Source organism: Rissa tridactyla, chromosome 1, assembly GCF_028500815.1.
Source record: "Rissa tridactyla isolate bRisTri1 chromosome 1, bRisTri1.patW.cur.20221130, whole genome shotgun sequence".
Lineage (NCBI taxonomy): Eukaryota > Metazoa > Chordata > Aves > Charadriiformes > Laridae > Rissa > Rissa tridactyla.
Window position 1 is genome coordinate 5,496,453 of NC_071466.1, and position 16,938 is coordinate 5,513,390.

At 40.5% G+C, this 16,938-nt stretch overlaps 1 protein-coding gene across 5 annotated transcripts in view; it reads left to right on the forward strand.

Moving 5' to 3' along the window:
* TENM4 (teneurin transmembrane protein 4) overlaps nt 1-16,938 on the forward strand; it is a 625,745-nt gene that overhangs the window by 407,053 nt on the left and 201,754 nt on the right. For 4 of the 5 annotated variants that reach the window (XM_054222439.1, XM_054222458.1, XM_054222467.1 and 1 more), the window contains 2 exons: nt 1,363-1,461; nt 3,536-3,771. In XM_054222439.1, coding sequence (XP_054078414.1) covers nt 1,363-1,461; nt 3,536-3,771 — 335 coding nt within the window. The remainder of the gene's footprint in view (nt 1-1,362; nt 1,462-3,535; nt 3,772-16,938) is intronic. The other variant, XM_054222476.1, reaches the window with a different exon arrangement.

Sequence of the window (16,938 nt, forward strand, 5' to 3'; positions counted from 1 at the left end):
GTCGAAGCAGACCAGAGGCCTCCAAAAGCAGGGAGTTGAGCTAAACAAGCGCTGGCATTACCAGCAGGAAGAGGAGGAAGTAGAAATGAAAATTAAGGTTGAGGACATTTTAGAAGAGACGGTATCGAGGTTTGCATAATGTGAGAGGGCTCGTTTCTCGTGGTAGGGCATGTTACCTGGATCCAGTTTTTTTGTCAGAGGAGTTCTTCTTTGAGCTCACATCATGTCCCTTACATCCTGTAAGCGCTTAATCCTGTGTAAGTGATTGAGTGTCACAATGCTGTTACGTTCCTTTTGCTAGTTTTGGCCAGGGAATTTAATGCTGAAAACAGACATGGGCCAAATCAGGACTGGTTTTTTTGTTTTGTTTTGTTTTAAAAAAAGATGGGAAGAATATTTTTTTGCCAGGTCTTGAGAAACAAGCCTGAAGGTGAGAAAGACACAGTCTGTTCCCAGCTGTGCCTCTGACTTAATTCTTTATGTTCCTGCTATTCTCCTCAAAAGGTACAAAACAGTTTAGCATATATGGGTCAAAATGTGACTCATCAAAGTACATGCTGGGGAGGCAAGATATTGCGGAATTCCACTATTGTGTGCAAAAGTCAAAACCAGGCTTTTTCACATACAATCTTTCTTATTGCCTCTATTACCCAGATTACAGCCAATTCTCTGGCATTGGAATTTGGGTTACCACAGAACTTTTTCCAGCTTCTATCTGCTTATCACCGAGGGACTTTTATTTGGAATACTCATTTTGAGTAAAATTTGCATTTTGAAACTTCTAAATAACACATTATTGTTCCACAAAGGAAAACAAATTAATCAAATTGGCAATTAAAAAGTTCTCGAATGCAAAACTGAAACGTAAGCAAAGGAGTGACAGATTTTTGCTGGAAATCCATGAGGATGTTAGATGGAACTGTGCTACCAAGGTATTGGCCACAGTGGGGTATAGATTCTGTGCTGTGCCTTTTCAGAGTAACAGTAACACGGACGCAGGAGTCTAACGAGGTTACAGCTGTGCTGGATTGAAATCTGGTCTTTTGAATCCAGCAATTCAGAAGGTTTCACGTGTCACTGGCAATAAATAGTGTGAAATGAACAAAGACATCAACTTTTTTTTATACATGCACATGGGCGTGTGTGCTTATATGTGTGTATATGCATATATATAGTGTATAGAGAGAGAAGTGAACATTCTTAAAAGCTATATATGTATATGTGTAGCATCTTATACATATAAATATATGGTCCATCCTTCTAATTCCATGCACAACTGCACTGTAACCATTGTGGTTTATAAGATCACACTTCATATATGCATGACTCACTGGCTTCATTCATGTTTCCATATGTATGTAGAAACATAGCAAAGCAGACATTCCTAGAGACATTGCAGGACAACCTCATTGAGATGGACATTCTCACCTCCTCCCGACATGATGGTGCTTACAATGATGGGTATGTGACACTTACGTGGTCTTCCTGTTTACTGTACAGTCATTATGATCCTTGCATGAAAGCATTTGGTCACATCAATGATGTTTAAGGGCAACACCATTGCTGGCCTCTTCCAAGATGGCTTTAAAAAACATGAGGTTCTGGAGCTTGGAGCACTGTGTCCTGTACATATTAATGGCAGACTCGTTAATATGCTAGTGAGCCACAGCATGCCATTTGCTTTTTTCCCTTGTTGTTTTGAAAGTCATTTCATTAGTAAGAAGTACCTACAGCAATTTTGAGTCCCATATAAACTAAGATTAATTTAATTTTTGCAAAAATCTTAAACCATTATTGTACCGGCAGCCTGATAGTTCATTGTTAAACTGAATTTCCACATACACTATCTTACAAGTGTCCACGAGTGGTGTATGCAAGCCAAACCTTTGATTTTGACTTAACCACCCTTTCTGGCATCTTTATCTAATTTTTGATCACTTAAATTTTAAGTTATAAGCAGGTTTTAACTTGACATTTAATGCCAATAGTGTTGGCCTTACATTCGCAGTTTCTAATCTGGTAGCCATCATTAACTGAAGATCTAATTGGTGTATGTGAACACTGCAGGTACATCTTTGCTCAGAACAGATACATCTGTGTCTAAATAAGTACTTTCCAAAACACGATAGTATCTGACTCTTGTAAAAATGAATGTTTTGATGTAGAGCGTTAGTAGAAATAATGAATCTTTCTCTAATGCTCAGCAGTCATGCTTAGAGTACCAATAAAACCATGGCTGTAATACTACAAACACCTATTTTGGAGAATTATGTGTTACTTTATACTGCATGAATCAGTGGCTTTTCTGCATGGTGATGTTTCTGCATGTGTCGTTTCCCCCCCGTGACTGCACAAGTGGCTTCAAGGGGAAAATAGAGTCACGTCTTCATCTGATATAACCCACTGGCTTGACTGACTCCCATGGACCCATGCTGATGGCATTTATGCTGGCTGCAAATCTGTCCCCATAAACCATGGGAGAAGGTGCAAACTGCTCTGGGGCTGTTTCTCAGTCCTCACAAGCTTCATTTTTATGTGATATCAGCATGGTGATAGACGAGTCAGATCTGTTTCCCAATTTCATTCCCGGAATTTGAATGCCTCGTACTTCATGATGTCCCACCAAAATTAGGTTTTTCATTTAGGATTCCCGTGGAGAGAACTCTCATTGGGACATTTCATTTCAGGAGCTCATGGTCTGCAGTGGATTCTTTTTGTGCTGACTTTCATGAGTCTCATACAAAGTCCTCATAGGCTGGCTCTCAGGCTGCGTTTGTAGTAACGGGTAAAATGCAGTGCCTCCCAATGTGTCACTGGACAGGAAACGCTGTTGCCTTTGACAGTAATTCACACTTTTTAAAGGTAGGCATCAAACTGTGGTGCTCTGGACTGCTTTCTGGAAGCAGGTGCCTCTCCCCACTAGCGATACGCAAGACTTGAATTCTGGACTTTGATGCTTTAACAGTGCCATTGTCCGTCACTTAAATTTGCTGGGCGGGGACAGTGTGAATATTCCCCTCTGTGACAATTTGGGTGCTATGGAATGGCTCAAGCTCTATTTCCCCATCTCCATTCACCGACGCCATACAAAAAAAGCTCTCATGCAGTGATCAATGAATTGGTAAACGCCCTCCCCTCTTTAATCCGATCCATGCTCCTCTTCAGTCTCTGTAGGGCATTTCTGTGGGAGCGTGAGCAGGCCCCCGGTGCTGCCCGTGCCACCAGTCTGTCGTAGCTGTGCTTGGGGTATTCATCTCGCTCTAACGCCAGCTCTTCCACAGAGGGGACTCCTGCCCTTGAGGAGTTCTCTGTGGCATTGTTGGCACTGTGATTTTTTCGTTTTGTTTTCCTTTACTCTGTGTGACTTGCCTTTGATTTTTATTCTTCTCTTTCGTGCATGCCGTCCATGTCCGTAGCCAGCATTGTGTGGAGCTGCTTTCCTCGTCCCGGCAGCAGTCACCATCCTCCTACCCCACATCTCCCTCGACTTCGATGTGTGTGAGGAATCACTTGCTGTTGGTCTTTCTTCCCTCAGGCACTTCCTGTTCAAACCTGGAGGCACCTCTCCCCTTTTTTGTACAACGTCGCCGGGATATCCCTTGACGTCCAGCACTGTGTACTCACCTCCCCCTAGGCCCCTTCCCAGAAGTACCTTCTCTAGGCCTGCCTTTAACCTGAAGAAACCCTATAAGTACTGTAACTGGAAGTGCGCTGCTCTGAGTGCCATTGTCATCTCGGTCACGCTGGTGATCCTGCTGGCATATTTCATAGGTAAGCTTATTTCTGGATTTTATTTCTCTGCTTTTCTGTTGTTTCTCTACAAACCCACCCATAATGCTAAAATTTGGGAACTGGAGAGTCCATATTGTGGTACAAAGTAACAGGGAAATAAGGCCTCTGTTGACTTAATTGAGGTTGCAGTGGTATGGCAGGGAGCCTAACACGTGTCCTAGAGCCAGGAGAGCTTAGTAAAACATGAACTTGGAACAGGTTGCCCAGAGAAGCTGTGACTGCCCCATCCCTGGAGGTGTTCAAGGCCAGGTTGGACGGGGCTTGGAGCATCCTGGTCTAGTGGGAGGTGTCCGGGCCCAGGGCAGGGGGTTGGAAGTAGATATCTTTAATGTCCCTTCCAATCCAAACCATTCTATGATTCTATGAGTCATACATTGCCCTCCCTTTAATGGCATGGACTGTTTACTTTCTGCAGAGGAAAGTGTACCTGGCACAGGACAAACCCACCAGGTTTTCTGAAAGCAACCCATTAAAACAGGCAGTGAGCTCCATGTCCCAGTCACAGTCGCATCCAGGTCCGTGGGAATTCTCTGACGTTGACTTTGACAGGAGCAGGGTCCTGACACCTAAAAATATGGTTTTATTCTGTCTTTTGGTGGCACATCATAGCCATTTAATCAATGATATTGAAGTTCACAGGGTGATCTAGAAGACGGGGAAGGACTGAGTTTAGATCGTGGTCCAACAGAACCTTCACTGAGTACGGGAGTTGTGGAAATTTGCTACTTGGGTGGAGCAGCAGTGGATTTTTCTTGTGCTGTGCATAATCTAAATTTCTTTGGTTTATAAGGGTTGTCATTGTTCACTGCAAAAAAGTGGTCTCAGTGTTTGTGGCAAAAGTAATTGAAATGTTACAAGTGAAAATTACATTTTTTTGGCCTGTAAAGTTGGGGTGTTACCATTACTTTTTCTTCAGTTGGGTTTGATATTTGTGTTACAAATGTCTTACAAAGGCCCAGTCCTAGACTGCTATTTTAAACTGTCAGTGGTGCAAACTGTAGTTGTCAGACACTTACAGATGTGATCATAGGTAAAAAAGCCCATTTCTCATAGCACAAATGAGTCTTTTTGATTTCGCTGTGACTTCCTGTACAGTAATGATCTATAAAAGGTTGTGGTTAGAATTACAAATCTTCGCCTGGATCGAAAGATTTTTGCTTTCATTTCACATGAGTATAATTAGCACTACCACAAAGGATTGCTTTTACTGCGTTCCTTTTATGTACACTTCTTTAATGACTGATACTTTTCCACTTCTGCCTTGCATCATGCTCTGGTCACTTTTATGCCTCCTGTAAGAGGAGCAGGAATGATTAATTAACCCACATTAAATCAGCAGCAGTTTGATGAAATATGCAGTCAATTTTCATCATTTACTACGTATATTTGGACTCGCCTTTCTCATTTGTCTGGTATTCTCCTTATGCCCTGAACATCGTTCCTTTGGACATTATCTCAGTGTGTGAGAGGAGTATCGTTATAACTCAGAATAGCGCTGCCTGTTAATTCTGACGGAGGAGGTGTGTGATAGATTAAGAAGACTTTGGTATGCCGTTCGGTATTTTCCAATTCAAACCCCTTTTTCAGAGTTCTGAAAAGATGAGGCTCCTGTTTAAAATCGCGGTTAATGTGGTTAAAAGGTGGGTTCACTGAGTGCTCTCCCGTTCTTTCTTCCACATTCAGATGAATTCTGTGGCATTTGCCAGGCTCCACGGATGGCTGGCAAGGTGCCAGAAATGCTGATCAGGTTGAACTGCTGTAATTATGGGTCATAATTACTAATTTCTAAAGGAACTATCAATTATTAAAAATCAAATTCGATGGTTCAGTTCAGCATAAACATATTTAGCAAAGATTGTCTCTACCAGACCCAGTGTTCTAATCAACAAGCAAAAAGGCAGATATTTAATTAGATTTTGATGAAAAATTGTGTTTAATTTCAAGTATAATCAATTATTAATTACTGTAATGAGTGACTCTGGCGGGGTTTACTAATTAACTCATTTAAAAATTATGAATAACCTTTTCATTTGTAATTATTTTCTACATCCTGTCAAGTTGCAGATGAGAATTGTATCACCTAACCCAAAAGAAAAAAAAAAGGAATCAGGGAGTCAAAATGTTTGTATTTTCACTAAGTTAAGCTGAGACATTTTGCGTTCCCATAAAAACTAGGCAGTTCTTAACAGGAGCTTGTGTATTCTTTTCAATAACCTGGTCTGTTTGCAAAACAAATTACTGTTTTTCCTCCAGGTTTTTTTTTTTTCCCCCAATATTTGCGTAGTTGCATTTTCTTACAGATACCTTTCCTCATTTAAGCGGTGTCTTGCTCTTTTCGATGCTATGGGGACTATTTGAGTGGTAAGGTATAACTTAATCATGAGTAAGAAGGTCTAATCTATATATAACAGCTCACGAGCATTGGGAACTTGGCTGCTTTCCACCTGCTTTTGTTAGTTAAAACAACCATAGAAATTATCTTTTTAATGGTCATTTTCATCCTCTAAAGCAAACCGAGGTCATTGGACAGACTCCCATTTAAGTGAATGGACTTTGGATGGGGTCCCGTAGCAGTGGCTTGGCATTTACTCTATATTTTTATACACTGATTGGTTAATGGAAATACTTCAGAATAATGTTCAGGGCTTCAGGATGCTCTTCACAGCATCAGGCATGTCACAGTCAGCCCTAGAAGTGTTCAGGGCCAGCCTGGATGGAGCTTTGAGCAACCTGGTCTAGTGGGAGGTGTCCCTGCCCAGGGCAGGGGGGTTGGAACTAGAACATCTTTAGGGTTCCTTCCAACCTAAAACCATTCTATGATTTAAATATCAAAAACTACCCATCGCAAGCCTTACCTACCTGTACAAGTGTGTGGAGCTGGAGACATCAGGGGATCCAGGAAAGACTCTGCTGTTGGCGATGCGTTTTGTGTGAGAGATGCTCAGACACACCTGTGATGGACGGCCGTGTGAGGCAGGCAGAGCTGCGTGGAAACCACAAGGCATTGGGTTATTTCTGAAGGTCTTTGCTGAAGCCACTTCATTTTTTTTAATTCATCTGAAGCATTGGCAAAATAGCTTGTTTAACGGTAAAAGGCAGAGTTTTTATTATTTTATGAAAGTCTTTATGCTATTTAATAGTCACGTTCATTTATCTTGCTGGGCTTTTTCAAAGAAGAGGAGAGGAGGCATAAATAGAAGTCCATGGAAGCTGAACGGCTGGTATCATGTGTCAACACTGTGATCAAGCGGAAGGCTTTACAGGGCTGAATCACTGGTCTGGAGAGATAATGACAAACAAAATATAACAGGGTGTATTAAGCACCAGAAGCTGGTTTTCATTTGAATTAACCAGCTTTTGATTGACTTTTGCCACCTTTTCAAATATTCCGAGACACACACTAAGGCAGTGGCGACAATGCACATCAAAGTTTTGCACACACAGAGCTTATGCAAATCTCGTGAGCTCCACAGAAGCTTGTCTCCGTGGAGCGAGAAGACCAAAGAGAAAAGCAGTGGCAGATCGGGGCTGTAACATTAAAATGGCAGGAACGGCTGGAACCACTGAAATAAAAGGCCTTTTTAAGCAGCTTATAACTGACCTGCGAATTTGCAGTTCCAGGAGGTCGTGGAGAGACACCACTTTAAAATTATATTTCCCATTTTAGGACTGTCCATTCAATTGACAGCTAGACAAGGAAAATTTTCATGACTTTTGCTGGGATGTGAAGGGGTCCGTATGCCATGGAGTGCTGCCTTGAAGGGCTGATTTATAGCCAGATTCTTGTGGCAGAGATAATACCACGTGGTGTGTTGCTATCCAAAATACTTTTGCCAGCTTTTCTGTACCTGGTAGATGCCAGGCCTGCTAGCATAGCACTGTAAGGAATCTCTGACATTGCTGTACTGCTCGGGAGGAAGATTTGTGAGTTTAGAAACAGAAAAGACCTGTTTGATTGTTCAGATCTCCATGCCCAGCAGCTGCTTGGCTCAATGCGTGGAACAGTTTCTAAATGAGTTAGTGATGGAGAATAGTTTCTTTCTTCTGAAACAGAAGGTATTATCCTCTGCCTGATGTAGATTCCAGACTAGATGGAAGTACAATTTGATGTAGTTAGGCACTTGCAATTTTCCTATACTTAAGCATGTGCTGCGGTTGCATTGCATGAACAGCAAGAAAGATGGGCATTTGATTTAGATTAAAGTTAGGGTTGGAAAACATATTATGCAGCCAAAACAGTCATTCGTTTGATTGGAGTCAGAGCTCTCTCTACTTTTCAGCTCTGTGTTCATTTGAACTCTGTACAGATGCAGCTTCACTTAAAGAACAGTGTTGCTTGCTACAGGCAAAATGCTTTGACAGTAAAACTGTGCTAGGACTATGATGTGTTTATAAAGTGTCTTTCTTTTTATTGTCTAAAAATCACCCTGAAAGCTAAATTTAGCTCAGTTTGTCCATGGGTCTTTGATGCTATGTTATAAACCCAATTTAAAGCAGCTCTCCAAAGCTCTTAGCTATCTAACTAGTTAGCTGTGGATGTATAGCATACCAATTACCATGGTGTTTACATGCCACTTGAGATCAATAGGAAAAGTTGATAATGCTTAATTATTAAACTTGAGCTATATCTATTAATCCTACATGTATACCTTGATATTAAGGGTTTTGTTCAAGTTAAAATATAAACCAATTTATTACCCTGCCAACAAGTTTCTTTCATTTTCTGCTTTAATATTTCTTTTCTGATCCCAGATTAAGTTCTATTTTGCTAGTGTTGCCGTTTGTTCTTTTGATTTACAGGGATCTTTCAATGTTTTCTATTTCCATCTTATCTCAGATAAAATGCAGAAATGGTAGCTAAACAATCTGTTCTAGCAAAGCCTTTACATTATGAAGTCAATCTGTCACCTAAAGAGGAGCTTCCGGGTCTTTTCCTGGTACTTTCACATCTTCACAAAATTACTGCACACAGTTCACTCGGTAACTTTGGGTCTCATTTACTTCATTTTACCCTTAATCTATAAAACTGTGAGATCCAGTCTGAAAGGTGCGATAGTATTATCAGTAATATCTTTATATACTATATATGTTTGGGAAACACAACATTTCAGGGTACTGGTTAAGAGAGACCATCATCACAACCCAACACTACCATTTCTATCTTGAATATGTGGTTTTTTTCTGTTAAAGCTGGTTCTCATTGTACCAAATGCATACAAGCATGGTTAGTGCCACTCCCTCACTAACTCGTACAGTTTAAATGACATCTAGCTCTTTCTTTCATACCCAGTGACATTTGGGAAATACGGGCTTTATTCTTCTCTCGCACAAGCTCTTCTTAAACTGGAGCTACTCCATTTACTTTAGCGCTTGTTCAAATACGGTCAGAGTCGACGGCCTTGGTCCCAGTGTCTGCAACTGGAGCTGGACCAACCCTGGAAAAGTCTGCGTATATTTTTATGTATTCCCGATTCTGGAGATTGACCTGACTAAATACCTAATATACGTCAAGACAGACATTGACCCTGCCATCCAGTTTGGAATGATTTTCTTCTCTTTTTGGTTGTTGAGCTCCGGATTTTGCCCCTGTAAATTATCTCAGGAAAGCTAAAACATTAAAATAGTCTCAGCCCTGTGGATGCCATCAACGTGAGCTTCCAGCTGATCATTCAAAAGTGCATGATTTCAGACAAGTTTCAGGAATCTTTTTGCATCTCCCCCCCCCCCCAGAGAGATGGGAAGATCGCAGTGCTTTGTGTTAGTCTCAGTCACGCTTCACTCTTGTTGAGGAACGCGTGTGGGCAGCTGCTGCGTGTAAAGTTTACAAGAGGCTGGTGGAGTGGCGCTGAGCTCAGGAAAGCTGCCTGGGGGAGTCTGGCAAAAGAAACTTTCCCCGGCCAGATTCAGAAAGAGTTAGTGAATCGTTCAAATGTTTCAGCCCCAGTCACTTTACTGACATTCCCCCTTCCTCCTCTCCCCATGCACGCACACACAGTGTTGTATAAAACACAGATAGATCACAGAATCACAGAGTGGCAGGGGTTGGAAGGGCCCTCTGGAGATCACCCAGTCCCACCCCCTGCCAGAGCAGGGTCACCCAGAGCAGGTGGCACAGGAACGCGTCCAGGCGGGTTTGGAATGTCTCCAGAGACAGAGACTCCACCACCTCTCTGGGCAGCCCATTCCAGTGCTCTGGCACCCTCACAGGAAAGAAGCTCCTCCTCGTGTTTAGATAGATCCCCAAAGTACAGCTCAGGATAGCTACATTAAGGATTGTTATGTATAGATTTCGCCTGACATGACCAAGAAATTGCATTTGGTTGTTAGCACTGTGCCTGTACATAAATAATTGTCAGAGAGATGAGAAAGACACAAAATTAAAACCAAGACGAGCTGTATTTGGTCCTATATTTCCCCCAGTTTTGTTGTCTTTAGTTGCAGCTTTAGGTACATGGTGGTATGAATTTTAACTCAGATCTTATTTTCCATTATCTGCAAAGTCAGAAAGAGCTGTTTGTATTATTAGAGGATTGTCTGCATCTTTTTTGATTTGGATTTTGTACTGTATGTTTGGATAGCAGCTACTGTTAGCTTTATAGTGTAGAATAAAGGAAGTACAAGTGATTTAACCGCAGCTTTAAAATAAAGGTGATGAAGGTACAAGATCCCACTTTAAAGCTATTCTTGTGAAGATCAATTCATTCAGGTGGGTGCTAAAAAACTCACCGTAGAAACTCCATTAAAGAACATTCACTGTTTCGACCTAAATAAGATCTGTAACCTGACATTAAACGTGTTAGGATAGGAGAAATATACGATGATGTATACACTATTGAAAGAGAGACACTGACAGAAAATATTACTGGAAAAGGATAGTAGAAGATAATATAAACCCACTAATTTTGTTAGAGTTGCCCAGTGCGGGTAAACTGGGAAGTATTAAAATTTAGGTATTCTGTTTGATAGCAACATGTTCTGAAACTCAGTGGCAAAGAGGTTAACACTTCTTCAAAGTCTACACTGATAAAGAGCCTGGTCAAGTACTGCGTCTTTTAGGAACTAATTTGGTGTTTATTGGAAGCCAGAAGAAGTAGAAAGATTCCCATAATTTTTATTTAAATCTTTTTCTTAATTTTCAACGTTAAAAGCCGTAAACACTGTCAGATCATGTAGGCTGACCTCTTAGGACACTGAAGGCTCGTAAACTCTGGCTACTTTCTCTACCATTTTACATACCTATTTCAGTTCACTTTTTACCAACTTACACATGTAAGGATCTCATTAGCTCTTTTTGGCCATAGAAATTACATTAGGATTTTGTTATACGGCATCTTCTTGTGCCTACTCCTTAAGTCATTTGCAGTCTCTGCTTTCTAGAAGCCAGTGTCCCATTCCACGGACATCTCTGCTGTGAGGACAGGCTGAGAGAGTTGGGGTTGTTGAGCCTGGAGAAGAGAAGGCTCCAGGGAGACCTTATAATGGTCTTCCAGTACCTAACAGGGGCCTACAGGAAAGATGGGGACAGACTTTTTAGCAGGGCCTGTAGCAATAGGACAAGGGGTAATGGCTTTAAACTAAAAGAGGGGAGATTTAGACTAGACAGAAGGAAGAGTTTTTTACTCTGAGGGTGGTGAGACACTGGCCCAGGTTGCCTAGAGAGGTGGGAGATGCCCCATCCCCGGAGACATCCCAGGCCAGGTTGGCCGGGGCTCTGAGCAGCCTGGTCTAGTTGAAGATGTCGCTGCTTATGGCAGGGGGGTTGGGCTAGGTGGCTTTGAAAGGTCCCTTCCAACACGAACCATTCTATGATTCTATGATTCCATGAACTTGAGATCCATTGTCTGGCCTTTGACGCATTTTGTTTGAAAATGAAGCACGTTTTGTTTGAATCATTCAACTTTAAGTAGCTGTCCAGCTCTTCTATTTATCTGTTCGTCCTTGTCATTGTATTTGTCACTTGAATAGTCTTTGAGTCATCTGCACGTTTAGTCATCCATGTTTTTATATTTACTTATGTAACATTGATGTAAATGGTGGATAACTTCAGGCTGACTATAAATCGTTGAATTTCACAAGGAATTTTAACATTTGATGGTTATTCACCAGTGAGGATGACTTTAAGGTCTTTAAGTTAATTTTTAAGCACACATATACATTGCTTTTTGCCATTGGAAAGAGCTTGTTTCTTTAATCAAAAAAGTCATACCAAATTAAATCATATGTCTCACTAAACTGTAATCTTGTCAAAAAATGAGTAACTGTTTATTTCTTAAGATCTATTTTTCAGAAAAGCAATGGTTGGCCTGAGTTACCACACATTCACTTTCTTTATTCGTCGTCAGTTGAATTCTGTGTTATTTTTTCCATTGTTTTGTCTGTAGTAGATGTCAGACTGCCTGATCTAAGTGACTTGCATCCTCTCTTTTTCCCTCCTTAAATATTTGTACATCACTAACCCTCTTCTAATCTCTTGGTAGCTGGTTCAGTATTAATCGGTGAGTGAGATTCCTCTTCTGCTAGCTCGTCTCATTTACTGGGTACACGTTAAATGAGCCTGCAGATTTGAAAATATTTGTCCTTGAATAGATGTAGTTTAATATAATTCTTGGTTATTAATGGCCTGGAAAAAAAACTTATTTCCTGTGAAATAATTGCGTTATAATAGTTATTTCCAAAAACCAGAACAAAAATTCTTACTGAACATCTTAGACTTTACTATAACATTATTAACAATTTCCCCATCTCCATCAAGTAAATAGCTGTATTGTTGCTCAGTTTACTAGCTTTCAACGCGCTTTAAAAATGTTCTATTGTTCTTTGTTTTTTTCAAGCTGTGTATTTTTTTCTTCATGTCTTCAGCTTCCTTATCTATGCATGGTCTTAGATTTATATAGATTACTCTCTGTTTCCCTATTGTTCTTTGGTTTTATAGATATATTTTTTTTTATTTCTGCTTATTGTTTTATTTTGACACTGAATGAAGAGCTGCTTTTGTCAACGCCTTATCCTCTTTCATCATTGTGAGATCTCTGGAAGAATGGCGTCCATTTAGAAGCAGACCACCAATACGACTGATGCCTTCACTGGCCGAAAGCAGGTCGAGGCTGTATATCCAGAGGGCTCCAGCTGATCCTGGAGTTTGCATCAGTGCGCCCTGAAACCACACATCAGTCACATTACATCACAATTTAGCCCTTTAGTCGCCTGATCCTTTCTTAAATTTAAGAAACTTTAATAACAAGGAGGAACGAGTTTAATTTTATCTGTTTTTATTAAATGGTAAGGTAAGGGCTCTCAGCTTTATAAGCTTTTATCAGTTGCTTTTAGTGAGTTTTTATATTTGTTATAAGCCCCCAGCAAAGAAAATAACAGCATTCTCACAGCGAATGTGCTGCCCTTGCCTTTATGACAGTGACACAGATGTGCTGCTATAATCTTCATTTCACGGCTTAGATTGACCTTTGCACACAGACGCTGAAAAGGAATCAATTTTATAGATCTTAATATCTACTGGAAAGAGTTCTCCTCGAGTCCGTGTTGTTTTATTTCATACTAATGAGTGTGAAATAACATAATTTAATTGCAGTTAAGTAGAGACAGAAAGAAATGTTTCCTGTAATGGGCTTTCTTTCAGTGTTTTTTAATACCATACATTTTTGTGGGTAACTGGTCATAAGAGTAAGCTCGGTTAGGGATGTCACTGGCAGCGAACAATATTCCTCAGTTATAGTTCAGCGTTTCTCTCCCATCCTTTTCTAGCATAAATTAGAAGATGGCTTCAAAGCCTGATTTGCAGCCGGGTCATACATTTCTATTGGATATGTGCAGCGATGCATTCTCTAAGGTTTTTTACCTGTAGTTAAAGTTGAGCTATGTGGTAGATATACATCTTTATAGTGTTAAGTGAAGTGGTGTTGTTAAGTATACTGCCTAGGTAACATACCAGATGACCTGTAAAATAACGAACAAAAAGTGCAATCCACTCTTTCCCTCTGTGACAAGATTTCACCACCACTGTTTATGCTGAAACTTAAACGCTTCAAAAGAACCACTTGTGCAGTTCGCCGTGAGATATCAGAATCTGATGCTCAATAAATAGGTATTTAGAGGTTGTTGAATCTCTGTGTTTAAGTGAAAAACTAATAAACTGTCCCACCATCACCAGCTTTTCCTATCTTCCACTTTATTTGATTTTATTGTACCTTAACTTACAAGCCTGCCCTTATTGCAGTCAGAAGCTTTTGCCTAGAAAGATGATGAGAACAGCATATGTTAGCTGTTTTCAAATATGGTAGCGCATAACACAGCAGCAACATTGCACCTTGCTTGCCTTGGACAACTGTAGCAGCACTTCATTATGCAAAGAGACTCTTTAAAAAGCAAAGCAGGACAAGGCAGTTAGCAGAGATGATGGCTATGCTTACACTAAGTATTTCGAAAGAAACTAATTGGACTATCAGTGGAGCAGAATCTTGTTTAATTATGGCAGAAATTATAATGAAATATTATTTCATTATAATGAAAAGGACTTCCTGATGCTTTTGGTGAAAAAAAAAAAAAAATACCACAATCTAAGCATAATGATATTCCAAATGCTGGTCAGTAAGAGTTCATTTGTATTAGTGTACCTTCTCCGGTTAAGCTGGATCGTGGGCTACTCCGGGTTGTGAAACATGTACGTGGGACCATTCTGGGCATCCAGGTGGTCCAGAACGGGTGCATTTCTCTAACTCTTATGGATGGTCACACCCAAACTATCTATTGAGAGTGAGCTCTCGTCCTTGCTGGCTGAACTGCGCACAGGAATTCAGAAGGTGTTGGCTGACCAGGGCTAAAATCATTGTCAGCTCCTTTCTAACAAATTAGTGTTATAGACTGTCAAGTTCCTTTGCTGTGTACTGTTTAATTCACTACTATCAACATAGTCTTTGGGGATGATGGAACAAGGCAGTGTACTATGTCCCAGAGCAAGAACTTTGATAAATCCATATTTAACGATGAGACAAAATGATCATGGCCTAAGTGATCTCAAGGGAACCAAGGAAGAGGTGGGGTCTGGATTACTACTGCCAGTGTGGTCTTGTGCAAAATGCTACTCTTGGATCTACTGTTATTTTTTATTCATATTGCAGAAGCGTGGAGGTAAGGAAGAATCATGACACCTCTTTTCTATTAGGAAGAACAAGCAATGGTGTGTGCTTTATCATATCCCTGATCCACCCAGGGTTGGCTGACACAGAACTAGAAAATCGGAGTTCACGCATGCTCGGTAGGGACCTATTTAGAGTGCAGTAGCAAAAATTGTCTGCACTGAGTGTATTCCTTCCCTTTCCAACCCCCTCCTACTGCTACCAACCAGGCTGCACATATGGCATCCCTAGAAAGCAATTGAACGTGCTTCAATGCTGGAGTTGCCAGGGTTGAGTGGCAATTTCTGTGCAATTGTTCTGCTCAGCGTTGGGCCAGTGGAAAAAAATAGCCTGTGATGAGGGAATTAAAGGCTATTACAGAGTACATATGCATACAGGGGCTGATCTAAAATCACACAAGCAATCTTAATTCTGTTCTTTGCTCACTTTTGAGTGCTTGACTTGGCGAACTTTGAGTTTCTTTAGCAAATGCTTTTTTTAGGTGTAATTAAACATAAAGATGGCTGTGGGCCTTTTAAGAGAACACTGTGGGTTGCACTTGCCAGCTCTTGCCTCAATCTATGTGCTGGATTTAGCTCTAAGTCCAAGGGAACAAATCATCAGGTTGTGCTAAGTTTCGTTATTGAGAGAGCTTTTCACACTGATCTGAACCATTCGCTTAGATTTATAGTACCAGAAAGTACTGTGCTGGATTTTGCCCGTGGTCTCTGGACAGAAAAAAAATTTCTAGTGTCATTAATTGTGGTGTGTCACCCACTTTATCAGCTTTCCCAGACTCTACATTTGTATCCATTTGCCGAGCTTTTATACAGGGAAAAAAAAAAATTCCCTCTCCATATGAAATGTTGGAACAAGTTTATGTAAAGAAAAATTAGAAAATAAATGAAAAGATTCTTAGCCTGCTTTAAACATATCCGTGTATTTGTCATCCAAAGCATTTAAAACAATGAGATGCTCCTGAACACATGCAGGTTAAATTTTTTCAGATCTCTTCAAAAAGTCACCAAGCCGGTAGGGTTTTGCTTTAGAGCTCAGTTTTGACGATGCTGATGAGCCCTCTGGCCCTGATCTCCAAAATGTGTAAATTCGTACTGAATTTGAAGCACCTCCATCACGCTCTTGAAGTTGCAAGATGTACTCAGGCTAAGTAAAGCTCAAGTTAAACCTGTGCTTTGGACATCAAGGGATTCAGAGACTGTCGTTTTGTTAATTTTTATTACATCAACTAGCACAGCCCAACTGGGGCTCTGGTGCTCTTAGAACATGCATGGTGACTAATAACACTAATGCAGTTTTCAGCTGATTTTAGGATTAAGTCACGAGCAGCACTCTGAAATCATGTACTTGTCTTTATAATAAAATCATGTCCGTGTTCAGAAGGACAGACGAGCAGACGGCTATCTGGGGACCAGCTCAAGCATCAAATTCTACAACAATATTTAGATCTTAACCCTTAAACTGGGATACTAGATATAAACTCTGATCCCACCTCTCTTGTGCTGGGGTGATAGAAGATGACAGGTGTCGTTGGTGACTTTTAAACAGCAAACTGTATTTTTTAGACTTCAAGCAGCCTCTTGTATTAATTTTGGAAAGCAGGTTTTATGACAATATCTGGCAGAGATAATAAGGAAGGAAGCATGTGAGAGGTTGTTGATTTACCTATGTAAATTACACCCTTTTTAATTAGGGTCTCACAGTTTATATGTGTGTAATGAAATGGCATTCGTAAAATTATAGTGTCCACAACAGCCTAGCCCAGAATTTTAGTAATTGCAAAGCAAGGTAGGAGGCCCTCTGGTAGGGCTGCCTGTCCTCATTTCTCTAATTGAAGTGAGTACCCAAATGGGAAAACCATTATTTCTAGTATTATATACACAAATTAAAACTCCATTTAGAGGTACAGTGGGACTGTCTTATAATTGACTTTGATCTTGAAGAAATATCTCAGTAATATTTATAGTAATACGGTCTCTGCCAGAAAGGGTATCTAGAA